Source organism: Brienomyrus brachyistius, chromosome 14 (assembly GCF_023856365.1).
Source record: "Brienomyrus brachyistius isolate T26 chromosome 14, BBRACH_0.4, whole genome shotgun sequence".
Lineage (NCBI taxonomy): Eukaryota > Metazoa > Chordata > Actinopteri > Osteoglossiformes > Mormyridae > Brienomyrus > Brienomyrus brachyistius.
This window is the reverse complement of record NC_064546.1, coordinates 8640612-8668243: the sequence shown is the minus strand read 5'-3', so window position 1 is coordinate 8668243 and position 27632 is coordinate 8640612. Positions and strand designations below refer to the sequence as shown.

The 27632-nt window shown below is 45.3% G+C and overlaps 1 protein-coding gene and 1 long non-coding RNA gene across 3 annotated transcripts in view; one reads left to right on the top strand and one right to left on the bottom strand.

The window, feature by feature from the left end:
* Positions 1-25: 25 nt before the first annotated feature.
* On the bottom strand, positions 26-18417 carry LOC125707694 (uncharacterized). 2 transcript variants are annotated; one of them, XR_007382343.1, is made up of 4 exons: positions 18281-18417; positions 8681-8760; positions 8238-8281; positions 26-862 (listed from the first exon to the last, which is right to left on the bottom strand). It is a non-coding gene; the product is annotated as an uncharacterized LOC125707694 (long non-coding RNA). The 2 variants fall into 2 exon arrangements; XR_007382344.1 differs by having other exon boundaries at positions 26-859.
* A 582-nt stretch (positions 18418-18999) lies between these two features.
* Positions 19000-27632, top strand: part of tecpr2 (tectonin beta-propeller repeat containing 2) — a 75196-nt gene continuing 66563 nt past the window's right edge. The window contains exons 1-4 of the mRNA XM_048974921.1: positions 19000-19169; positions 20728-20969; positions 21077-21205; positions 24593-24724. Coding sequence (XP_048830878.1) covers positions 20751-20969; positions 21077-21205; positions 24593-24724 — 480 coding nt within the window. The 5' untranslated portion in view covers positions 19000-19169; positions 20728-20750. The remainder of the gene's footprint in view (positions 19170-20727; positions 20970-21076; positions 21206-24592; positions 24725-27632) is intronic.

Sequence of the window (27632 nt, the reverse complement as noted above, 5' to 3'; positions counted from 1 at the left end):
TTTTAAAATGAATTTGAGAAAGCACTTCTTTACAACAACAAATTTATTTTTGTATACCACGTTTTCACAACATTACATTGTCTCAAAGTGCTTTACAGCATCCCTGCCCAAAGTCCCCAGGGAGTAAGCCAGAGGCGACAGTGGCAAGGAAAAACTCCCTAGAAGGAAGAAACCTTGGGAGGGACCAGACTCAAACGGGGAGCCCATTCTCCTGAGGCCGGCAAGGAAAGTCAAATCAGAGAGATGGCTAATAAGACTTTCGCCCAGTTCTTTGTGGGAGCTCTGACTACAGAGTGACTCCCCGACCTCTTCTGAGGCCCTTCCTTAAGTATCCCAACCAGGTGATGGCATGTCTCTGAAGATTGACCAATTTCGGTCAATAGTTAATTTTAGGGCCATTGCTGGCCTTGGTTCTCAAGTCCCCAGCCAATCAGATCACTTTAGGGGGTGGTTATAATTCCCTTGTTCTACCATGTGGGAGGCTCTCTCATTTTTGTAGATTTAGCCAAATTATCTATATTTCCCTTGGGGAAAGTTCTACTGCCTTAACTCTGAGAGTATAATATTCGCCATCTCATGCCCATTCAAACGAGACCAAACATGCGTGTATTTGTCCTTAACATCTATGTGTGGTGAGTTATCCTTTTTCTAGTGGAAAAGGTGTCTGTGTCTGGGGACTGACAGCTGTTGTTCTGTGGATTGACTGTGGAACTCCGGCCACTCCAGGGGGTGAAAGGTCTTGCTTTTTCTGTATTGCTCCAGTTATTCTCAGGAGCCGGCAGGGCTTTGCATTCCTTAAAAGGGGTGGTTTGAAGAGTTGAGTCCAGTCTTGCCTGGGTCAGCGGAGCTCTGAAATAGACTGCTGCAGGCTGGTCAGATTTGGGGCCTGCAAGACCTATACGTTTTATGTCCTTACAATATCTTGATAAATTGGGGTCTCCAGGCCGCATACCCCAGGAGGGGTAGGGGAAAGAAAAAAAAATGTATATATAAACCTCGGATTGCGAGCATAATTCGTTCTGGAAACGTGCTCGTAATCTAAAGCACTCGCATATTAAAGTGATTTTTCCGATTTGAAATAATGTAAACTCAGATGATTTGTTCCACAATCCAAAAATATTCCAATTAAAATTATTAATACAAAATATAAAGTAAAAATACATACAACAAAAAATTTACCCCCACTTTATCTTAGAAATGAATTGTGGATGGTGTGAGGGAGATGAGAGAGCGGAGAAGAGGAGGGGTATTTTGTAGGACAACTTTCACTATAACTAACGGAATCACTGTTATCTGTTGGGTCACTGGAATATTTTTCTTTTTGTGCAACTTTAACAAGGAACCTATCCAATGACAGGCACTTTTGACTCCTTTTTGATTTTGCAAGAAATGTGGACATTGCATTGTCGTTAAACAGAATCATCGCTCACACTGCTACACCCTTATTCAGGTGGTGCTTTTCTACTAAATTTTGACTATATGAGCAAGGCATGCTGACTGAGACCGAGCATGGGAGACGATTACCCACAATCGGGCAGAAAGAGAGAGAGTGAGAAGAACCATCGGCTCAGTTGTGATTACGCTGGGCAGACAAATCGTATAGATAATACTCGTATTGCAAGATCTCGCTCGTTTATCAAGTTAAAATTTATTTTTAAAAATTTCTTGTCTTGCAAAACACTAGCAAACCGAGTTACTCACAATCTGAGGTTTGACTGTATATGCAGTTAGTCAAAGTAGGGGAAACAATAGACAGTACTAACAATTAGGTTAGTGCAATATCTAAGTGCAATGTATAAGTTCCAGCAGATATGGCAATGGCAGCATAAGTAGAAGGGAGAGGCAAGTGGGAATGCAAGAATGAGGAGTCCCTGAAATGTTAGCACTCCAATTCCACAAGGGATTGTGAAGCTAGAGTGACAGCACTGACAGTTCAGTTTATCCAAAGCCAGTGACACCAATCCCCAGTTCTACACCTCACACTACAGATCTAACTGGGGTTGAACAATTATCTAAAGCTAGGACTGGAGTCCCTATAGGCTAGACTGTATAAGTGTGTTTTTAGTCTAGATTTGAATACTGAGAGTGAGCCTGAATCCCGCACATCTGGTGGAAGACCATTCCACAGCTGAGGAGCTCTGTAGGAGCCTGCTGTAGCCCTTTCTACCCTAGGTACTAACAGAAATCCTGCATCTTGAGAACGAAGCGAGCATGGAGGTTTGTATGAGGTCAACAGATCACTAAGGTATTCTGGTGCTAGGCCATTCAGTGCTTTATAAGTCAATAGCAGTATTTTATAGTCAATCCGAGACTTAACTGGAAGCCAGTGAAGGGAGGATAAGACAGGGCTAATGTGATAAAAAAAAAAAATTGTGTTTGTAAGAACTGCTGCATTCTGTACCAGCTGAAGTTTATGTAAGGATTTAGATGGGCAACCAGAAAGGACGGCATATTACAGTAGTCCAGTCTGGAAGTTATAATGTATAAATTTTTCTGCATCATGAAGGGAGACCATCTTCCAAAGCTTGGCTATGTTCCGTAGATGATAAAACGCAGTTCTAGTAATGTTTCTTATGTGAGCATCAAAACGTAATTCTGAATCAAGTAGAAGACATTTCTGACCACTGTGTTTGGTTATGTAGGAAGACCAGCAATGTTGAGGTGGTGAAACATATTTTGTGAATCCTTGGGACCAATTACCAGAACTTCAGGGTTTTCATATTTAACATAAGGAATTTTTTTGCCATCCAGCACCAGATATCTAATAGACAGTCTTCAAACCGAGAAAGCAGTGATGCATTATCAGGCTTAACAGATATAGTCGAACCTCGTTACTACTTACCCCGGATACAACGTTTTCACCTTTTCAACGTACAGTTTTCTAATTCCCGTTTTTAGCCTATGTATTATTCCAATAGCAGCTATTGTTTACAGCGTACACCCTTACAGCGTAAACTTCGATACAACATCCAAATTTCTAGAGAAAATACGAAAACTAACCATCGTTACAACGTACAGCCCACCACAACTTGTGTCGCTACATCTACCTGTATCTACCTCATTTTCGCCCGACAATGCACATTTGTCTATTGCGTCGTAACTTCCCGCGTTAAATGAGTTGCCTTGACCGATCGTTACTGGACTGCGTAGTAATGGCTTAAGTGTTGTGTGCGTATTCTTTGTTTATTAAACCTTGTGAAATACCGGTCATGCCGGTAATTGTGAATTCAGAATAATAATGGAAGTAAAGGATTTTATGATTTAATTTGATCAATATTTCATTAATATTTTCAGGCCAAATGTCAATTTGGATGCGAATGTTTATTTTAAAAAAACATTTTGACCAGCCGTTGTGTATTTTCGTCGCCATTTATCGCCGGCCGGCACTAATTAATCGTGAGTAATTTAAGGAAAATTTCAAGGATCCAAATGAGCTTTGTCGAATTATTTAACAAGTAATAATGTGTTCGTTTGTTTTGTAGTCAATTTAAGGGTCTGTTCTATGAAAGTTTTATCATTTACATGGATATTTCGTGAGTTCTTTCATCCATCTTGCACTAAGTGGTTACAACGTTCTATGCTCATAACGTACATGTTTTTGATATCCAGTCTTGTACGTAGTAACGAGGTTCGACTGTATATATATAACTGTGTATCATCCGCATAACAATGAAACCCAACACCAAGATTTCTCATAATGAGTAGATAGTCTGTCTAATCTTAGTTATTTTACCATCAAAAAATGTAATAAAGTCATCACTCTTAAGAGCTTGTGGGACTTGCGAGTTTAATGAAGAATTCTGTGTTAACCTAGACACAATAAATAGGAATTTAGGTTTTGTTTTGTTCACATTTATTAATCTGGAGAGATACACAAACCTAGCAGTCACTAGTGCTTGTTTATATTTATAGAGGTTCTCTTTCCAGGTAGATTTGAAAACTTCTAGTTTAGTTGAGTGCCATTTGGGCTCTAGCTTGCGTGATGCCTGTTTGAGTTCACGTGTATGATCAGAGTACCAGGGGGCAGGTTTCTTATCTCTATGCTTTATCTTGTTGTACTTAATGAGGCAATGGAACGTCTGATTCTATACTTTGGAGCTGTCAATGGAAGGCTATACTGGATTTCAAACGTTAACAAGTAATGATCTGATTGCAGAGGACTTTGCGGTATAATAGATACATGTTCCACCAGGATCCCATGGCTAATAATCCATCCATCCATCCATCCATCATCTCCCGCTTGATCCGGAGTCGGGTCGCGGGGGCAGCAGCCTCAGCAGGGAGACCCAGACTTCCCTCTCCCCGGCCACTTCGTCTAGCTCCTCTGGGGGGACCCCGAGGCGTTCCCAGGCCAGCCGAGAGACATAGTCTCTCCAGCGTGTCCTGGGTCTTCCCCGGGGCCTCCTCCCAGTGGGACATGCCCGGAATACCTCCCCAGGGAGGCGTCCCGGAGGCATCCTGATCAGATGCCCGAGCCACCTCATCTGGCTCCTCTCGATGCGGAGGAGCAGCGGCTCTACTCTGAGTCCCCTCCGAATGACTGAGCTCCTCACCCTATCTCTAAGGGAGAGCCCAGCCACCCTGCGGAGGAAACTCATTTCGGCCGCTTGTACCCGCGATCTCGTTCTTTCGGTCACTACCCAAAGCTCATGACCATAGGTGAGGGTAGGAACGTAGATCGACTGGTAAATCGAGAGCTTCGCCTTTTGGCTCAGCTCTCTCTTCACCATGACAGACCGATGCAGAGCCCGCATGACTGCTGACGCCGCACCGATCCGCCTGTCGATCTCCCGCTCCATCGTTCCCCCACTCGTGAACAAGATCCCGAGATACTTAAACTCCTCCACTTGGGGGAGGACCCCATCCCCAACCCGGAGAGAGCACTCTACCCTTTTCCGGCTGAGAACCATGGTCTCGGATTTGGAGGTGCTGATTCTCATCCCAGCCGCTTCGCACTCGGCTGCGAACTGCTCCAGTGAGAGCCGAAGGTCACGGCTCGATGAGGCCAACAGAACCACATCATCTGCAAAAAGCAGAGACCTAATGCTGAGGTCACCGAACCGGACGCCCTCAACGCCCTGGCTGCGCCTAGAAATTCTGTCCATAAAAACTATGAACAGAATCGATGACAAAGGGCAGCCCTGACGGAGTCCAACCCTCACCGGAAACGAGTCCGACTTATTGCCGCCCATGCGGACCAAACTCTGGCACCGGTCATACAGGGACCGAACCGCCCTTAAAAGGGAGCCCGGTACCCCATACTCCCGGAGCACTCCCCACAGGACCCCACGAGGGACACGGTCGAATGCCTTTTCCAAGTCCACAAAGCACATGTAGACTGGTCGGGCAAACTCCCATGAACCCTCCAGAACCCTGCTGAGAGTATAGAGCTGGTCCACTGTTCCACGGCCAGGGCGAAAACCACACTGCTCCTCCTGAATCCGAGGTTCGACAATCCGGCGGACCCTCCTTTCCAGGACCCCCGAATAGACCTTACCAGGGAGGCTGAGGAGTGTGATCCCCCTGTAGTTGGAGCACACCCTCCGGTCCCCCTTCTTAAAGAGGGGGACCACCACCCCGGTCTGCCAGTCCAGAGGTACTGCCCCCGATGTCCACGCGATGCTGCAGATGCGTGTCAACCAGGACAGCCCCGCAGCATCCAGAGCCTTGAGGAACTCTGGGCGAATCTCGTCCACCCCCGGGGCCCGGCCACCGAGGAGCTTTTTGACCACCTCAGCGACCTCCACCCCCGAGATAGGCGAGTCCACCCCCAAGTCCCCACACTCTGCTTCCATATCGGAAGGTGTGTCGGTGGGATTGAGGAGGTCTTCGAAGTACTCCCTCCACCGACCCAAAACGTCCCGAGCTGAGGTCAGCAGCGCACCATCCCCACCATAAATAGTGTCGATGCTGCACCGTTTTCCCGCCCGGAGCCGCCGGATGGTGGACCAGAATCTCTTCGAAGCCGTCCGGAAGTCGTTCTCCATGGCCTCACCAAACTCCTCCCACACCCGAGTTTTTGCCTCAGCGACCGCCAAAGCCGCATTCCGCTTGGCCTGCCGGTAGCCGTCAGCTGCGTCCGGAGTCCCACAGGCCAGAAAGTCCCGATAAGACTCCTTCTTCAGCTTGACGGCATCCCTTACCACCGGTGTCCACCAGCGGGTTCGGGGATTGCCGCCGCGACAGGCACCGACCACCTTACGGCCGCAGCTCCGGTCAGCCGCCTCCACAATGGAGGCACGGAACATGGCCCATTCGGATTCAATGTCCTCCGCCTCCCCCGGGATATGGGAGTTCTGCTGGAGGTAGGAGTTGAAACTCTCCCTGACAGGGGATTCCGCCAGACGTTCCCAGCAGACCCTCACTATATGGCCGGCTTCCTCCCCCACCAGCGGAGCCAACCCACCACCAGGTAGTGATCGGTTGACAGCTCCGCCCCTCTCTTCACCCGAGTGTCCAAAACATGCGGCCGCAAGTCCGACGACACGACTACAAAGTCGATGATCGAACTGCGGCCTAGGGTGTCCTAGTGCCAAGTGCACATATGGACACCCTTATGCTTGAACATGGTGTTCATTATGGACAGTCCGTGACGAGCACAGAAGTCCAATAACAAAACACCGCTCGGGTTCAGATCGGGGGGGCCGTTCCTCCCAATCACGCCCCTCCAGGTCTCGCTGTCGCTGCCCACGTGAGCATTGAAGTCCCCCAGCAGAACAAGGGAGTCCCCAGGAGGAGCGCTCTCCAACACCCCTTCCAAGGACTCCAAAAAGGGTGGGTATTCTGAACTGCTGTTTCGCGCATAAGCGCAAACAACAGTCAGGACCCGTCCCCCCACCCGAAGGCGGAGGGAGGCTACCCTCTCGTCCACTGCGGTAAACCCCAACGTACAGGCACCCAGCCTGGGGGCAATAAGTATGCCCACGCCCGCTCGGCGCCTCTCCCCGCGGGCAACTCCAGAGTGGAAAAGGGTCCAACCCCCCTCAAGGAGACTGGTTCCAGAGCCCAAGCCGTGCGTCGAGGTGAGTCCGACTATATCTAGCCGGAACTTCACAACTTCGCGCACCAGCTCAGGCTCTTTCCCCATCAGAGAGGTGACATTCCATGTCCCTAAAGCTAGCTTCTGCAGCCGAGGATCAGACCGCCAAGGTCCCCGCCTTTGGCCGCCGCCCAGATCACCTCGCACCCGACCCCTATGGCCCCTCCCATGGGTGGTGAGCCCATTGGAGGGGGGACCCACGTGCCTTGTTCGGGCTGCGCCCGACCAGGCCCCATGGGTGTAGGCCTGGCCACCAGGCACTCGCCATCGAGCCCCATCCCCAGGCCTGGCTCCAGGGGGGGGCCCCGGTGACCCGCGTCTGGGCAAGGGAAAACGTGGTTCCAAAATTTTTTCCTTCATAAGGGGTTTTTGAGCCGCACTTCGTCTGGTTCCTCACCCAGGACCTGTTTGCCTTGGGTGACCCTACCAGGGGCATAAAGCCCCAGACAACATAGCTCCTGGGATCATTGTAACACGCAAACCCCTCCACCACGATAAGGTGTCGGCTCCAGGAGGGGTCAAAGGTTCAAATTATTTTTTAAATTTATTTTCACAGGATTTACATTCCCTCTTCAATTCAATCAATGCAATCTCATGAGTGACGAACAGTAAAGCTGAGGGATCATTTTCTTTGCTGATGTTTTGTATAATATTATTACTTTACTTTTAATTTTTTAAATTTTATTTCTTTATTTATTTTGTATGCTGTATGTATATGCCAAGACTAATTATGATTGTTGCTGGTTGTCACTCAGACTCTTTGATATGTATACAAGCCTTCTGTTTATACTACTGTCCACACACCTTTGTTATCGCTTACAAACCTAAATAAAGTTTATTTGGGAAAATACATTCACTTTTTCACATGCACATGAGATGAGTGATGTAAATTTCATCTTCAGGGTTTTGTCATTTTTACTATCCAGATAATCTAGACAGTATATGCAGTATATGGTATTTTCAAAAGACACAGTATTCCTGCAAATCTAGGTGAAAAAACTCCAGGTGAGGGAGGGGGATTTTAAAATGCTATGCCAATTTAGATGTTCCAGGCTATTGCCTTACAGAGTGGACAAGTAAATCAATTTACTCTTTTTTTGTCAAAACAGCATCATTAAGCAAAAACTAAAAGCTTAATGCACTTGACAGTTTGGCAGTGGGAGAGCCATAAGCCCTGAAGAAGTTAAAGTGAACATACCTCAAAGTCTGTGTGGATTTTGAAACTGGGTCAGGAACAGGTGTCTACAAGATAAAAAATTAAAAAGATCACATTGTGACAGATCATTAATGACCATAAATATATGACATGAAGATATTTTAAGAAATATACAGTACTGTGCAAAATTTTTAGGCAGTCCTAAGAAATGTTTAAAGTTGTTTATCTATGTCAGGTTGCGGGGTGGATGGGCAGGCAGGCAGCGGGTACAGAAGAGGCAGGAAGACAAGGATGAGAAGGGGGAAACGGGTATATTAAAGGTACCGGGAAGACAGGGCAGACGGCGACAAATTAACATTAATGCCAAGTCTGGGGAAGACGCACTCAGAAAAGGACCAAATACACAAGACAAGGCGAAAATAACAGGAAACAACTGGGCACGATCGGGGAAGCACACGTCGATGATCAGGGGGCGTGGCACACACAAGGATTGGATGAGCTGGTCGTGACAGAACCTCCCCCCTCAGGAGAGGTGACGGACGAGATGAGACTGGGGACATGGGACCTGGAAGACAAGAACAAGACCATTACTGGGGCACAGGGAACAGAACCAAAACACAGAACAAACACAAAGGCAGAAGCTAGGACAAAACCTGACAAAAGACAAGAAACACAGACAGGCACATCAGGAAGGGAGACACAGAGGGAACAGAAAACGGTAGGACAAAAGGGCCAGGAACAGAGACAGGAGGAACAGAGGGACAAGGAGGAAACGGATGAGGCCAGACAGGAAAGGCTGGGGGAAAAAGGGGAACCCGAGGAAGCCACAGTGGGTGATGGGCAGTAGCCGGAGGGGGCGCAGGCGACCGGGAGGCCGGAGCAGGAGGGGACCTCAGAGGGGCCGAGGGACAGGCGAATGGGACAAGGAGGGAGTCGGAGTGGGCACCAGGGGAGGCGACGAGGAAGCAGGAGGGGAACCCAGCGAAAGCAAGGAGGGAGAGGAAGCCACAGCAGGTGATGGCATATCAGCCGGCAAAGGCGACGTCCACCAACGCGCCGGAGTGGGGGGACCCGCAGGTGGACGAGGAGTTGAAGCGGGGGAACCCGCAGGTGACCGACGAGGCGTCAGATTCAGGACCGAGGCTGGGTGAAGAGGCGTCGGAGGGGGATCCGCAAGCAACAGCCGAACCGGAGCCCCAGGACCTGCAGGCGCCCCCCAAGCCCCAGCCAAGGTGAGCGAGGGCGAGCCAGGGGGCAGGGCGGGTGGGACCCTAGCCCTGCGCCTATGTCCTCTCCCCTTTCGGGACACTGAAAGGTGGGACTGTGACCGGGGTTGATCTCACCGGGTCGAGGGCAGAAGAGCCATTAACGAGGTCCCCGAGGGGTCCACCTCCAAGGAGGAAGGAGCGGTGGTCAGACTGTCTGGGACCTTCTTGGGGACTGGTGCTGGGTCAGGGACTGGGACATGGGCCACAGGAGCAGTAGTCACAGGGGCCGGAGTCACAGGAGTTGGAGTAGCAGCAGGCGGAGGCCGCAGGCGTAGCAGCGGGGGCCTCGAGCGGAGGTAGAGGAGCCTCGGGCGGAGCAGCAGCTGGAGGCGGGACCTTGGGCAGAGCAGCAGCCGGAGGCAGGACTTCGGGTGCGGGCCGAGCTGCAAGTGGTGCAGCGGGAGCCTGGGGTGAAGCAGGATGTGGCGCCTCGGGCGGTGCAGCAGGCGGAGACGGCGCCTTGGGCAGTGCAGTAGTCGGAGATGGTGCCTCGGGCAATGCAGTAGATGGAGGTGGCGCCTTGGGCGGTGCAGCAGGTGGAGGCGATGCCATAGCAGGAGCCACAGGAGGAAGCGGTGCCATAGCAGGGGCCATGGGCTTAGCCGAGACCTCCGTTGTGGATGGAGCAGCAGCCGCAGCGGGCATAGCCGGGACCTCCAGCATGGGCGGTGCAGCAGCCGCAGCAGGGAGCTCGGGCGGTGCAGGGAGTGGAGCAGTAGCTGGAGGCGAAGTGGACAGAGGCGGGACCTCTGGGGGCGCAGCTGCAGGCACAGGTACCACGGAGAGCACTGCACCAGTTACTGAGGAAGCCTGCTCTGTCCTCAAGTGAAACAGTTCCTCAGGGTCTCCTCTGCGACGGCCAGCTGCTGGAGTGGGGACTTGGGGGTAATGGCAGCAAACTCCCTCTGCAGCTGTTCCAGGAGTCCAGCTGCCACTGCAGGAAGCTCGGACTCAGGACCAGCAGGAGGCGCCGCAGGAACCACGTGCAGGCTGGACGTGCAGGGCAGGCATGTCAAGCTGATCCAAGACGTCATGCGATGGCGGGACCGGCAGATCAGGCACAGGCAGGGTTGTTGCTTCTTTAAGGGCCCGCGAAACCCGTGGGATAGCGTCCCACATGGCCCTAGCCCCCCTAGTTGCCACCCGGTAGTGGTAGGCCGCTAGAGGTGGCGGCTGCTCTGTGGTGGCAATATCTGGGGCGAGCCCTGCCAGCTAGTGGATCAGGAGGGGTTCTGCTTTGTCCTCCAACAGTATCAGCCTCCCCAAGGATGCAGCGATCTCCTCCAGCTCGTGGGACGATGACACTGGAGAGAACGCTGCGAAGCTCCCTGGAGCTGTGTTACCAGTTGGGCAGTCTCTGGGGTGAAATATGTCCCAGCTAGGGACGTCGCAGCAGGCACCTGTGGACTCTGGTCCGGGAGCCCAGGATCCAGCTGCACAGGAACTGGCTGGTCAGGCATGGGCAGGACAGGCAGATCAGGCATGTCGGCGAGCGCCGATAGGGTTGGCGTCGGGCACTGCCCCTTTAAGAGTCCTGGGCAATAGCGTCCCATTGACTCTAGCCCCCCTATTCGCCAGCTGCGCCACCCTAAGTGGTATACCGCCAGCGGCGGCGGTTGCTTGGCGGCAACATCAGGGACAAGCCTTACCGGTTTCTGGACCAGTGGGGATTCCTATGGATACTGAGCCGCAATCGACGCTGCAGAGAGAGAGCAGGCCTCCAGGAAGATCGTAGGCTCCTCCTCGGGTTGATGCTTTCTCCGCTTCTTCCTCTGTCTCCAGCATGTGGCTGTCAGCGGAGACAGCAGGTCAGCCACCTCCTCCCTCAGCAGCGAGTCCAGGTGGCTCCGCCTCTCCGTGATCCTGTCCTGAAGCCGTTGGAGATTTTCGTGTACCTCCTGGACGGGGTACGTGTCCCCGGGCGGTGGCGCCTCGCGCAGGAGGTTACTGCTCAGGCTGGCTAACCTGAACGTGATGGGGTCCTCCTGGACCTCGGGCTGATGGAGCCAGTAAACTGCCTCCTACAGCAAACCAAGGCGTTGCTCCTTGGTCCGCAGGGCGCTTCTCTTGGGAGACTTGTCATTCTGTCAGGTTGCGGGGTGGACGAGCAGGTAGGCAACGGGTATGGAGGAGGCAGGAAGGCAAGGTTGAGGGAGAAACGGGTTTATTACAGGGACTGGGAGGACAGGGCAGACGGCGACAAACTAACATTAATGACAAGTCTGGGGAAGACGGACTCAGACGCAGACTAAATACACAAGACAAGCTGAAAATAACAGGAAACAGCTGGGCACGATCTGGGAAGCACACGTGGATGATCAGAGGGCGTGGCACACACAAGGATCGGACTAGCTGGTCGTGACAATCTGGGTAGTGTACTTTGGCTTATTACAAAAAACACAATTTAACATTAGAACATGTGCAATTTAAGAGTAACAGAATAAAAACTAGTAATAAGTTACTGATATCTAGTTGGATGGCTAGATGAACACGGCTTCAGTTCCCAAATTTCTCCTTAGGGGCACCTCAGCCGTTCCATGATTTTGTTAAATTTCACCATGGCTGCACTGGACGGTCGCTGCAATACTAGGATTATTTTACCAGAGATTCTGAAATGGCTAAGCTGACACACTTTGACAGGCATAATACAAAAATAAATATATATAATTTTCTTTGCCTTCCTAAGACTTTTGCGCAGTACTGTATGTCATAGAGGTCAATCATATTATTTATCAGAATTAGCTAATCACAATAATGACTAATGAAATTGGCTAATTATTGCAGAACCCCCATACTGTATCTGTGATCCAAGAAAAGTTACAAAACTCCAGAAATGGCTCAAACTGAGCTTTTATTCATACTATAGTAGTTATCCCCGGAAACACACATAAATTGTACCTTTAGGCTCTACTGTAAGCCCTATTGCATAAAAATGGCAATTAAATATGAGTCACAAGTGCACTGTATACATGAACAAAAAGAAAACTGTTGGTAGTCCCTCCAGACATCCCCATACATCAATAGTTCATCCACTACTGTTATGTCACAGTAAATTATGGTCTTGGTACAAAAGAAAAGAAAAGGAGAGAAAATACTGTACAATATAAACATTTTAAATATAAACAATGTAAATGAGTTTCCTCCGGGTATCCCAGTTTCCCCCCACAGTCCAAAGACATCCTGAGGCTGATTGGCCTTGCTAAGTTGCTCATAGGAGTGCATGTCTGTGTGAATGGTGTGTGAGTGTGCCCTGCAATGGGCTGGCCCCCCATCCTGGGCTGTTCCCTGCCTCGTGCCCATTGCTTCCGGGATAGGCTCCGGACCCCCCGCGACCCAATAGGATAAGCGGTTTGGAAAATGGATGGACAATGTAAATGACATTTTTAAATATGTACATTAAAACATATACAAAGGAATACAATATTATTTTCAAATTGTCATACAATTGGAATGATAAATTAATGAACAAGTATATTTTCAGACCTACATATAACAACATAGAATACAGGTAAAATGCATTTATGAAATGTAACTATTTCCAAGTGATCCATCCAGTACTTCTAGAAATTGTACAGGTTGGTGCGTGTAAGAGGAGTATACGGATTAGATGGGCAGAGCAAGTGACAGGGCTGTCCGTGAAATCGTTTCCAACAGCCCCATTTCTAGGTATATTTAGTTTTGGGCAATCGGTACTACAGAGACACACCTGGAGTAGCAGGCACAAACCTCTTTGTCCTATGTTACTGGTAACCCTGACATTTCGATTGCATTTCCAGTCACTGGTTTTTATATTGCATCTTTACTTGCTGCCATGGGATTGGAACTGTGAAATAAAAGTATAAAGAACATTATTTTAAGCAATTGCTAATGTGCAAATTTGGAACATTAATATGCATTTCTAAAATGGGCTATGATTAGGGTGACCAGATAATCCATGTCATCCTGGACATCTTGAGCTACTTGAGCTGCAGGTTTTACAAACTACCTTAAAACCAAATGGCTCCTGCCCTGGGATAAATTGTTAAGTTCTTCTTGTCCTTTGACTGGTTTGTTTCCTTGACTAAAAGACTCATCCAGCTGTTCCACATTAACATCAGTGACACGTGCATGATTATAGGAGAATGACCAATCAGCAAGCAACAAGAACTCTGTGCTTAAGTGAAATCCAGGTCCTTTTAATTGATATGGTTGATTACTAATCCTGTCCTAACTCAAGGTGTTCGGGATGACATGGATTATCTGGTCACCCTAGCTGTGATATATGCATACACTGTGAACACAACGCCCAAGGCCCCGTGGGACAAAACCTAAGGAATTACAATAGAGTTGCATAAAATTTTAACTTATTGGCAATTTTCTTCTAAGCTTCGCTAATAATACAGTTAAAAAAATCTTAACTCTCATGTCAACTTCGATGTTATAAATGCAGATTTCCGTATACATTACTATCATAACGTAACATAACACATGCCTCTACACAATTGTTTACGCAAGACTGTTTCCGCATAATATGCTTAGAAGTTACATGACTCCGTACTTCACGGTTCAAAATTGGGGCTCAGCCTGCAATGGAAACTTACGGTAAATGACAGATTTTACCGACAAAACGGTAACACAATATTCTTTACTTTTTAATTTTTATTTTTAACAGTTACAACTTACAATACAATAATCCTTTACTTGTATCAATGTACACAAATCTACGTGTAGAATATTGACTGTTCACGCAGTAATATTGAACCTTCTCAGACACCGTAGTCTTTATTTTATACCTGCGCAGTGTTTAAGTTCTCTCTCTTTGAACGTGTTACAAATGTACTGTGATATCTGTCTGCTCCGGTTGTTGCTATTAAAAAGGAACTAAGTTCAGCTCCGCACCAAGTTTCATCATTATCACAGCACTCAACATGGTGTCAGAAGTCTTGGACCACAACGTTTAACGCTATACGGAATACCATATGTGATGGCGGACGGTTTCAGACGACCCGGTCCACTAGTTTTTGATGGCAACGTGGCAGAGAACTGGCGCGTATTTGAGCAGGAATACGACATTTTCATCGCAGCGGCGCACTCGGATAAGCCGGCGCGAACCCAAGCCTACATTCTTCTGAACCTGGCCGGACCCGAAGCTATCGAGCGCGAACGCTCGTTTGTGTATGCACTACAGATACGGGCGTCCCCTGGAGAAGATGGAGATGATGGACGTGTATTGGTTCCCGCGGAATCCAAGGAGGACCCCGAATGCCTCAAAAGAAAGTTTTGTGAAATGTGCAATCCCCAAACAAATGTCACTATGGAGAGACACAAATTCAACACACGTAACCAAAGGACTGGTGAGACTATTGAGTCGTATATGAGTGATTTGAGAATAAAAGCAAAGAGTTGCAATTTTGGCGGGCTTGGTGAGGAGCTTATCAGGGATAGGCTGGTCTGTGGCATTACTAACGACCACCTCAGGAAAGTACTGTTGCGTGATAGTGATCTGACCCTCGCTAAGGCCATATCAATATGCCAGATCCATGAGATGACTGAGGAACACAATAAAACCTTAATGTCACCACTCAGCCGCGTCACAAAGGTGGACGCTGTTCAAACCACGTACGCGAAAAGGCGGGACGACGATGAGGCAAAGTTGGATAACAGACAAAACAATAACACCACGCAATTCATTACCAGTTGCGGTAATTGCGGTAGTAGTCACGTGGCAAAGAGGAATAAGTGCCCTGCTTTTGGTCAACAGTGTAATGCGTGCAAAAAAAATGAACCACTTCAGGAAGTGTTGCAGATCTAAGCCCCAATTTGACAGGCAAAGGGTGAGGAGATCTGTCCACCAGGTAGTTACTGAAAGCACAGAGTCTAGTGACAATGAGACTTACTATGTCAATGGCATTTCAGTGGATTTACCTGTTGATTCTACCAATGCGCAAAGTCATGACAAGGAAGAAGCCTTTGCTACAGTACAAATCAATGACACTACTGTTGAAATGAAAGTTGACACGGGTGCCAAATGTAATGTTCTCTCAGCAGTGACTTTTGAACAAGTGAGGAGATGTGAACCATTAAAGCCCTGCAGTAAGCCGACCAACCTTGTAGCATATGGTGGAAGCAAGATTAAAACTGCTGGATTTGTTGAGCTATGCTGCCATCTAGGGGCGAAACAATACAATGTACCCTTCTACATTATCAATGAGAATGTACTGCCACTGCTTGGACTAAGTGCTTCCCTGGAGATGGGGCTTGTGTCACTCAGCAAAGAAGTTCACCAGGTCAGCAGCAACACAACTGCAGATTTCTCCCAGCAAATCAGAAATGAATATAATGAACTGTTTTCAGATGAATTGGGAAAGCTACCAGTTACATACTCGATGACACTCGACTCAGAGATGAGACCAGTAGTTCGCCCTGCTCACCGCATTCCTGTAGCCATGAAAGACAGGGTTAAGGCGGAACTGGACAGGATGCAAGAGTTAGGTGTTATCACACCAGTCTCGGAACCTACAGACTGGGTGTCCTCCATGGTTGCCACCAACAAAAAAGACAAACAGGAGATCAGAATATGCATCAATCCAAAAGACCTCAACACTGCTCTAAAAAGGCCACATCACCCAATGCGCACTGTAGACGACGTCTCTTCACAAATGGCTAATGCTACTGTATTTTCAGTTTTAGATGCTAAGAACTCATTTTGGCAGATTTCCCTGGACCGTAAATCCTCCCTGCTTACTACCTTCAGCACATGTTTTGGTCGCTACAGGTTCCTGCGAATGCCGTTTGGAATTAGCTCTGCCAGTGAAGTTTTCCAACGCACCATGGAGCAGATCTTTGCCGGGTACCCCTGTGCCATTATCGTGGATGACATACTAATTGGAGGCAAGGACACTGAGGAACATGACGCTAACCTGAGACAAGTGCTCGACCGGGCCAGAGAGGTAAAACTAAGACTCAACCCTCTGAAATGCAAGTTCAGACTGAACCAAGTCAACTATGTTGGACATGTATTCACTGCTCAAGACTTAAAAGCTGATCCATCTAAAACAAAGGCGATAAGTGACATGCCAGTTCCTACAGACATTTCAGCTTTGCAGAGATTCCTCGGCATGGTTAACTACCTCGGGAAATTCATCCCTAACTACAGTGACATCACAGCTCCGCTACGTCAACTCACACATAAAGACACTGTGTGGTCATGGCATGAACAGCAGCAGCGTGCTTTTGAGACTTTAAAGATGTACATGTCAAATCCCCCAGTGCTTTCATACTACAATGTCCACAAAGCAGTCACGCTCACATGCGACGCGTCGCAGTATGGGCTTGGCGCGGCGTGCCTGCAAGACGGTAACCCTGTGGCCTATGCTTCACGCACCCTGACTGATACTGAAACAAGGTATGCCCAGATTGAAAAAGAGCTGTTAGCTGTTGTTTTTGCATGCTCAAAATTTCACGACTACATTTATGGCAAGCAAATAACTATTGAGACTGACCACCAACCTCTCGTGACGATAATAAAAAAGCCCGTTCATGCAGCACCAGCCAGATTGCAGAGGATGATGCTAAAACTTCAAAAGTATAGCATTGACCTTGTCTATAAAAGTGGCAAAGAAATGCACTTGGCTGACACTTTGTCAAGAGCTCCGAGTTGCTCCACAGTTCAACTTGCGGACGAAATGGACGATTTTGATGTAATGTCTGTGAGTCATGTGTCGTCTGCTCGCTTGGAGGAACTGAGGGAGCACACCGCAGAAGATCCGACCCTCCAGACTCTCTGTGGCATTATTAAGCATGGGTGGCCAAGCAGACTGCACAATCTCCCACATGCAACACATCCCTATTTTCCTTTCAGGGATGAACTCACTATTGAGGATGGTGTTATTATGAAGGGACAGAAAACTGTAATTCCCCTCTCGTTGCAAAAGACATATGTGGGGATTCTTCACAGGGGACACCCGGGTGCAGAAGCCACTAAACGCAGAGCGAGAGGCATAGTATTCTGGCCCACAATGACAAAAGACATTGATGATGAATTAATAGCGTGCTCAGTGTGTAATAGCACTAAACCGCACCAGCAAAAAGAGCCAATGCACTTGCACCCAGTTCCAGAGCTACCCTGGTCCACAGTGGCTGCTGACATTTTTGACTGGCGTAACCAGCAGTATCTGGTACTTGTGGACTCCTACTCAGGCTGGTTTGAGATCGACCTTCTCCGCGATCTGACATCAGCCACTGTCATTGGTAAACTGAAACGTCACTTTGCTGTCCATGGAGCACCACATACTCTAATATCAGACAATGGCAATCAGTTTACAAGCCAACGTTTCAAAGACTTTGCCAAACAGTGGGATTTCAATCATGTAACAAGTAGCCCAGAGTACCCTCAATCCAATGGATTAGCTGAGAGGGCTGTCCGTAGTGCAAAAAACCTGATGGAGAAGTCTCACAGAGACAAAACTGATGTCTTTCTTAACTTGCTGAATTTAAGAAACATACCTCGTGACAACAAACTTGGATCTCCAGCGCACAGACTTATGTCAAGACAGACTCGTACCACACTTCCTCTCTCCAAGATACTACTTGCACCTGATATATGCCATCCTGAAGAAGTAACAGCTCAACTTCTCGATAAAAGAAATGTACAGAAGCACTATTATGACAGGACAAGCCGACCTCTCCAGCCACTAATGGAAGGACAAGTCGTCAGGCTGCAAACGTCAAAAGGTTATGACCGCACAGGGACTGTTAAAGAGATATGCAGTGAGCCCAGATCATACTTGATCCAGTCAGATGGACAAACCTACAGGAGAAACAGGAGACACATATTACCTGTGGCTGAGCCTGCTCCAACTCAGTCTGATCCGCATGACGCTGAATATCAGGACAGTAACCCCATTTCAGAAAGGCGTATCACTTTCACCGGACCGACACAACAGGAAATGGACTCTGGGCATCCTAGGGTCCAGGTTCCAACTACTGATTCATCCTTGGCCAAAAATGACAATCTCTACAGAACGCGCTCGGGCCGTGTTAGTAAACCCAATCCTAAATACACAGATTAGGTCTCTTTGTTGGGTTAAAATATTGTTGTTCATGGTATGGTTGCATTTTGATAATATGTTATGATTAGTTTGTTAATTCCGAGTATGATAATTATCATTATTTTGCTTTATGCATAAAAATAATCTGGTTGTTTGTTATACTGCTTTTGTGAGTATGGAATGTAATTGTCATACATTTGATTTGCTTTGGTTGCCCTATATTTATGGTAATGGGCATGAGCTAAAGAGAGGGGATGTAGAATATTGACTGTTCACGCAGTAATATTGAACCTTCTCAGACACCGTAGTCTTTATTTTATACCTGCGCAGTGTTTAAGTTCTCTCTCTTTGAACGTGTTACAAATGTACTGTGATATCTGTCTGCTCCGGTTGTTGCTATTAAAAAGGAACTAAGTTCAGCTCCGCACCAAGTTTCATCATTATCACAGCACTCAACACTACGTTTAGTCGACGCGTTCTAATTTACGTCACTTCCGGAGCTAAACGTCAACCTATCGTTGTATGTGGGTAGTGTGTTGTTTTCACTTTGCAGAAAGGCTACTGCTCTTGATTAGTATAAAATTATAGCTCACTGCTTTTTCTTATGGATAAACGTAACATTCATGAATGTGACGTTTTACACATTTCTCATTTTCCGTGAATGACGAGAATTTAATGTAAGTTAATGGTTGTCTTGTCATTTTTATTGGAGCTAACTGGTTAGCCTTCTTGCTCTCTAATCTTGTTTACTGACACTTCCGAAGGCGTTCTCTCATCACGCAAAATGGTCTTTTGTAGATTTAAAAAAGCTCTTTGATGTACTCAACTATTTGCATGTTAACTAGCTTGTAAAATGGAAGCAGTGGTCTGTAGTTAGTGAAAGGCTTGTATTTTTAGGAAACCAATATACTTGATTGGATATTTAGGTGACTGGATACAAAGTTTAGCTGGTTGATTAGTAATACCTTGCTAGTTTCATGTTATCTTGTTATACTGGTAATTTTATTTATGATGAATTGAAGAAAATGTAATATGGAAAATCGCCATTACTCTTGCATCTTAAAACAACGTAGTTTATTAGATGGTATCTGATTCATTTTAATGTAAATGTTCTTGAATGCATTTCAGTCCCCTTTCACTAAGAGATTTCTTGGCTGTTTTTCTTTTTCAAACTGTTTTACATCCACAGTTTACGTCAGTTATCCCAGGAAATCACTCGGTTAATATCGATACCATGGCGCATATGAACACGATATTTATTTTTCTTGTTAACTTAGCATGTTAAGTGTGAACCGTTCAAGTTATGTCGTACAAAATTTTGGTTTATATGTAATATATTCTATATATAATGTTTATGACTTAAATGCACAGTGAAATCACAATAGAGAGAAGACATCAGACTTCAGCAGACTAATGTTGACTAATGAAGATTCCCATAGACATATTTTACTTAAAGATACACTGGAATGTAAAAAACATTTTTAACTGTTATTTTAGAACAAATTCTAAACATGATGCCTGTCAGTAATGACAAACGTACTAGCAGTGTATACCTTCTATATTTCCTGATTTTTAGGACACAGAAGGTTCCTGCCGAGTCTTGTATTAAAATAGATAACACTAAATACTACATGGTTTCTTAGAACATTTGCTTAAAAATCACGCATAGATTAATGAACGCTGTTCAATCCTGTTGCCATGAGGATGCTTGGCTGTAGACAAAAGCGAAAGTTATGCTCAAAAATCAGATGTGAATTTTTATAATGACCATTATGGTATCTATAATACATTATTAATGAGAGTTTTAAGTAAAATGTTGCCAATAAGTTAATATATAATAGTATACTAATATATAATAGTATGGTAATTCTTCTGTAAATGTTCATATAAATAAGCTTTAAAATTGACTCAAAGACTAATTTAGTAAAAATATTTTGTATTGTGGAAGATAAAGAGACCTGGTGTAAAACCAGAAATTGTAAGCTAATCTGATGTGAAATTAGATCATCTGCATCATGCCTGACAGAAGTTGGACACAACCAATTCTGGTACTTATTGGGACAGAAGCAATATTGTTTTAGCATCAAAATACATTATTTAGCAGGTGTCACAAACATGGAAAAATGCCATTTTAAGCTGAAGAGGTTTGGTTGTTATTTAAACATTACTAAATGATTGATATGTATGCCTGTATGTATATTTACATTGTGTTGTTTTTCATACCCTCTGCTGCAGAGTTGGTGCATCTTTGTACAGTCATGGCTTCTCACAATGTCCAGATAACCCTGAAGGAATTTTGCCCTCTCTATTATCTATACAACAACATCCCTGTAAAGGTCCAGAAAGGATTCCGGTCAGTACAGGTGTATTTAACAGCTCTGGACACAAGCAGTGATTACATTGCTGTGGGTAGCAGCATTGGAATGCTTTATCTGTACTGCAGGCATCTTAGCCAGATGAATAAATACAATCTTGAGGTACGTAAGTAACATTTTAAAACCTAATTTTCATAATTGTCAAATTATTGGGTTTTGCCTTTTTTAATAGTTTCTCCTTTAAAAAAATGCATGTGTGTATTTTTCAGGGCAAAATGGAGGCCATAACAGCTGTGAAGCTGCTCAGTTGTTTTGATGATCTGGTAGCATTGGGCACAGCCTCGGGTCGGGTTGCCATCTTCCAGCTAGTTTCACCCCTACCTGGTCGGAATAAGCAGGTGATCTAAACATTTCTGAATGAAATGTACATTGTTGTAGCCAATTGTCATTGACACTACCTTGAACTCGAGTCACAGACTTATACCTGAATCTTCTAAAGTGCAGCTATATGTTGGTAATTGAACCATTTGTTTGAATCAGAAATAAGAATCAGTAAATGTTTATCACTGAGGAAATTTTCTTATAATGTATTTTTTGTATTATGTTTGCATTTATTATGTTGTATTATACATTTTTTCAGCATTAGAAATTGAAGAGCTGATACTGAGAACCTCGATAAAACATCTGAAGTTAACATTACTTGGATTTCATTACTGTAAATTCTTAAAAATGTATCTTCCTTAGGAAAGCATTGTTTACATTTATGCATTTTGTATATAAGAGCACCACTGGATAAGACAAGCCAGGGATACAAAGGGTGTTTTCACTGTCCTCTTAGGGCATTTCCACACTTATAGTTCGGTTTCTCTGGTCCAAATAAGTTGATGAGTTTGGAAACATTTTTCTCTCGATTCAGTTTGCTTTCACACAGAGAAAAAATTCAAGTGAAGCAACAATCCACCACTACAAACTGTGAGAACGTTTATTCTGCTTATTGGTCAGATGTGTCTGTGGCTGGAGCAAGAAAGTAAATACAGCAAGAAGGTCCTGTGTCCTGGGGTGTGCAGCTGAACATCTCAGTTTTATATATTGTTGCCTCTGGTTTTTTTTTTTTACTTTCACATGGCACTGTTCAGTCAACTGGTCAAATCCTCTCTTTAGCCATTGACTGGACATTTTGAAAACTTCAGAATTTTTATGAGTTGTTTTTAGGACCTGACACATGTAGCCATCTGCCTAGATTACAAGAAGACAATGTAACGTAGACCTCGATTAATTTCTTCTTCTCCGCCTAGCTGCCCTACTTTTTTGCGTGCTTGCCTCATCACATTCACATGACAGATGGACTTCTCCAGAGTTTGTTTCGGACTGGACCAAGACCACCACCTCTCAATGGTCTTGGTATGGGTGTTTATGTCTGCACTTGTACAATTACTGTTTTCATACCTGCCCCAACGAATCACACCAAGGGAGAAATCAAACCAGAGTCTGTTTTAACCGGACTAAAAAGTGCTGGTGTGAAAACACCCTTAAAATGAACCAACAGAAAAGGGACTTGGTTCTTTTTGCGTTCACATTGTGAGTTAATTTGAAAGAGGACTCAATTCTCTCTCTGGTCCATTTCACCTCTGATGAGATCTTGGTCCTCTTTGTATTCACACTGTCATTACCAGTGACCATGGTTCCATAAGTTTGGCTTTGTGTTAACAGTGCACAGGTTAAGCAAACTGCAATATAGACTTAGTTTCAGATGGGTCTGAGTTCATTTGCAGTGTTCACAAATATCTGCAAATATCTCCCTGAGTTTCTTTTGTCGCGTGTGCAGGGCCTCCATGGGCCCCCTTTTAGGTATACCTGGTATGGAGGACTTCAGGTGTCACAAAAATAGCAATAAGGCATTGCATTAATCAATAACTAATTGTGGAATAATAAGAGGAATTATAAAAAATATATATAAATGAAACATTAATCCATCAGTTGTTCAAAATAAAAGAAAATTAGAAAAACAACATACTGCTCAATAAATACCTCATTAACAAAAACATTAACAAACTCATAAATTAACAGAATTTCAAAATCTATTTGAAAATACAGTTTCACAAAAGAATACAGACTTTAATATGGAATTTTAAAGGGCAATAACCCTCTCCCTTTAGCCTTTTCTTCTCTGTCCATTCAACCTTTTTGTATTTGAAAAGCTTATTTCAAATGTTATGCTTGCAGACAGCTAAGTTCATTAATGAAGTGTGAAAAATGTTTAGTCCGCTAATTATTAAAATAAGAACAGCGGAATCAACTATGAATGGCAGAGCCACTGCTGCACCTCACAGCACTAATGTATAAGTTACATTGTCCATGTCAGACAGGACACTTTGAGATAGGACAGGATTTGAAAAACTACAGTTTCAATTAAAAGGACCTGAATTTCACTTTAGCATAGAGTTCTAGCTGTGTACTGATTGGCTAATCATGCATGTGTCATTAATATTAATGTCAGCTGGATGAATCTATCAATCAAGGAAACAAACCAGTGGAAGCATAAAAAGAATGAAACTAATTATCCAAGCACAGCGGCCTTTCAGTTTTAAGGTAGTTTGTAAAACCTGAAGCAGTGTTTCCCCTGACATGAATTACCTGATCATTCTAGTTTAAACAAATTTTTACAAATACCTACAAGCGATGCAGGTATCATCCTGGAGTATCTTCTTTTTTCAATTCCCTGACCCCAACTCCTGTAGTCTTTTTGGGGCTGTTTTGAAAATCTATTCTGAAAACTGTAGCTAAAAATGTTGCAATAATTTAGATGATCATATTACATTATATGCTTAAATGTTATTGATTCTCCTGATATTTTTAAATTAAAATATCACATATTTTCCTTGGACATCGCCCAACACTTCTGTGCATTCTGAATTTATGTTCATTGCAATAAATGGTAGAACACATTGCAACCTTAATTAGTTTTTAAAGGAATATTAGCAAAATATTTTTTAAGAAAGTAAGCGAAAGTACACCATTGTTTGCTGCTTGAGTTTTTCTGCTTCCAGTTTTTGATTTGAAAACTAAACATTATGAAAAGTAAAAAAGCTGTGTTAGTTTGTGACTTTAGCAACAAGGAGGCTGGTTGAAGGAGGAAATAAGTTAAATGCTTTTTTGAAATATCTGTATTGTTGTAAAATCCATCCATCCATCCATCCATCCATTTTCCAAATCTGTCAGAGTCGTGGGTAGTCCGGGGCCTATTCCGGAAGCTATAGGCACAAGGCAGGGAACAACCCGGGGGGGGGGGGTGGGTGCATCACAGGGCATATTGTTGCAAAATAATTCATGTATTCATGTGAGTATTTGAATCATCTTTACATATAAAACTGACATTCAAAATTATATAAAAATATCAAATGTCAAGGTAGTTCAGTCACTACAGTTTCCACCCCTCTGATTTCTGTGCCAAGATATGGAAAGAAAGTTATTTTCTGGATAAGTAATTGCGTAAGACTGATGGATGGAGAGCCTTGAAAAATGTAGTAATAATATAATTAAGTTTAATATTAGATCTGTCCATCATATAACATTTCCTAATGGGATTGAATTGTTTCAGTGTTACTAATTTTGTTAAAATTGTATAAGATTGTATGAATGGATGGATGGATAAGATTGGCCTTGCTGAATAGCTTTTTACTATAGTTTTAAATCTGCCTGATTTATATCTGCATTGAGTACTTATGATTCCCTCCCAGCCATCGATGAAGATGTACAAGAGATTTTTTATTTTTTTTTGCCAACAGCTGAGACGCTTTGATGTGGTTGGACTGCATAAGAGTACAGTTACTGCATTGGCCTGGAGTGCAAATGGCATGAAGCTCTTTTCTGGGGATGACAAGGGGAAGGTCATTTACTCTGCAGTGGATCTGGACCAGGTAGGGCTTAATGAGTTTAGGTATGGTTTGTAATGTCCTCTGGCATTAATATGTGTGAGGACATAAAATTTTCTCAGGTAATTTTGTTACTTGTATGTTTGATTATTACCTAATAACAGTATGAGTGCATTTTGTCATGTATCAAGTAGTTACATTTTGAGATTTAAGATCTGTAAGCTGTTGCTACCTCTATCCCAGAACCCACCACTTTCTCTGGTGGGAAATGCTGTTATATAGCACCATCTACAGAACATAGCAAGATATTGTAACATTGACTTTTTTGCCTTGTATTGTTCCTTCTCCTGGAAAATATGATATTCAGTCAATATTAAGTATATAAAACAAAGACCAAAAGATGATCATTGAAAAAGTGTACAGAGCATTGTGTCTAATCATCAAGAAGGGCCTAGGAAACGTAGTCTGTGATGGTATATGAGGAAGAATGTGAGCCTGAAGAAGACACTGTTCAGGGGTGTCAGACTCAGCCACTAAAAGGGCCACATAAGAACATAAAGTTACAAACGAGAGGAGGACATTCAGCCCATTGAGCGCACTTGGAGGGGATTAAACTAATAATTTAAAGTTGGCAGGATCTTCTCAAGTTCAGATTTGAAGGAATCTAGAGTCTTAACTTGCACTCCCCAGTCAGGCAGACTATTCCATCTTCTAATTACAGGCTGTCAGAAGTAGTTCTTTCTCAGATCCAAACTAAGGTGTTTCCAACAGTGGCCATGGGTTCTTGAATCAGTACATATTTTGTAGCAACAATTTGGATGAACAGCATATGAGCCTGTTAGAATCTTATATACCTGGATCATGTCACCCCTTAGTCTCCTTTGCTCAAAGCTAAACAAATTCAGCTCGGCCAACCTCTGCTCGTAAGACATCCCTCAAAGGCAAGGAATCATTCTTGTAGCCTGCGTTGGACCGTTTCTAAAGCAGCAATGTCCTTTTTGCAGTAAGGTATCCAAACCTGGACACAATATTCAAGGTGAGGTCTGCCAGGGGCATTGTATCATCTTAACATTACCTCCCATGATTTAAACTCAACACACCTGGAGATGCAGCCCATCATCCTGTTTGCCATTTTAACTGCTTCCCCACATTAGTGAGAGTGAGTCATGGAATTGTCAATATATAGTATACACCTAGAACTTTCTCTAAATATACTACTAATTATATATTTTGTAAAATATTTTTTCCTGCTCACACCTGCAAAGGAAAATACATTTCATTTGACTGTGATTAGAATAATGACAAACCTCAATAGATTATGTCCAACATTCAACAATTAAAACAGGCATGTTTTTCACATAATAGCAGACTAATCATGCATATTTTGCATGCACAACATTTGCAAGAACAAGTCATAGATCTGTACAAAATTCCTACATTTGAGAGTTTGTTTTTATTGCACTTGTCACTTTTGATTTTCTTCGACTTGCAGTGATTGTCATTGAAGTCTGACCCTTTGAAATTAAACACATGTGGCCCTGAAGTGCCAGAATTGTTCTCCCAGGAGAACACTACCTGCCTGATAGCACCTTGTTGTGTTTGTCACAATGGACAAAAGGCAAGTGGTTCCCATTATCGTCACATACAATGGAAAGGACTGCCAAATATCTGATTTCCCTTACTCAGTTTGACATTAAGTAGGTTTAGTTTTATATTCATCTTTCTTTAAGCAGGCACGTACATCCACAGGTGTTATAGATTTTTTGTGCTGGCTCTGCCACCTTTAGCTAGGAGCTCATGAGAGTGATGAGGGATTTTCAAACGGCTCACATCCTTCCAAAACTTCCAGGATAGACTAGGTGTGTAAAAACCAAATTGGGCAGCCTATTTTTCCTTTATTTGGCAAAAATTTGATTGTAACTTTGTATTTACTCACAAACGTAAATAGTTTGATAAAATAACAAAACCACATTTGAGCAATACTTACTATAATTCTTTTTCCTTCTCCCACAAACAAATGAGTAATTCCCTGCCGGCCAGAGTCGGAAATGAACAAGGGACAAAGGGCACAAATATTCCAAGAAATCTCAGCATGCCCCTAAAAACTGTGATCAGGGGGCAAAAATTGCCCCCAAGATTAAAAAAAAATCCATTTTCATCTAAACACACTTTATGTGATACAAACAGCGCGGAGGGGCCGAGGAGACAGGGCGAGGGACAGACGGAGGGGCCACGGAGGGAGCTGGAGGGAGAGCCAGGGAAGGGGACTAGGGAGCTGGAGGGGACCCAGGCAAGGACAAAGAGGGAGGGAGCCGCAGCAGGCGGCGACATCGTCTGACGCGCCGAAGCGGGAGGACCCGCAGGCGACCGAGGAGCTGCCTCAGGGGAGCCCGCAGGCGACCGATGGGGAGCCGGAGGAGGGAGCGAGGCCAGGAGACGAGGCTGCGGAGGGTGGCCCGCAGGCGACAGCCGACCAGGAGGGCCAGGACCCTCAGGCGCCGACCGAGCCCCAGCGCAGGCAAAGGAGGGCGAGCCAGGGGGCAGGGCGTCTGTGTCCCCAGCCCTGCGTCTGTGTCCCCTCCCCTTACGGGACACAGACATTATGACCCTCGGTCGGGGTCGAGTTCGCCGGGGTGAGGGCGTAGGAGTCACAGGGGTTAAAGTGCAAGTGTCAAGGGCAGGCAGTGGAGGGGGCACCTGCCCGGGAGCTGCAGGCTGCTGCAGAGGGGGCGCCTGCCCGGGAGCTGCAGGCAGCGTAGGCAGAGGAGTCTGCGCAGGCGGTGGCGGCTGCACAGGCGGCGGCGGTGGCTGGTCGGGCGTGGGGTCCACAGGCAGAGGCGGCGGCTGGACGGGCGCGGGGTCCGCAGGCAGAGGCGGCAGCTGGTCGGGCGCGGGGTCCGCTGGCAGGGGCGGCTGCTCGGGCGGCAGATCCGCTGGCAGGGGCAGCTGCTCC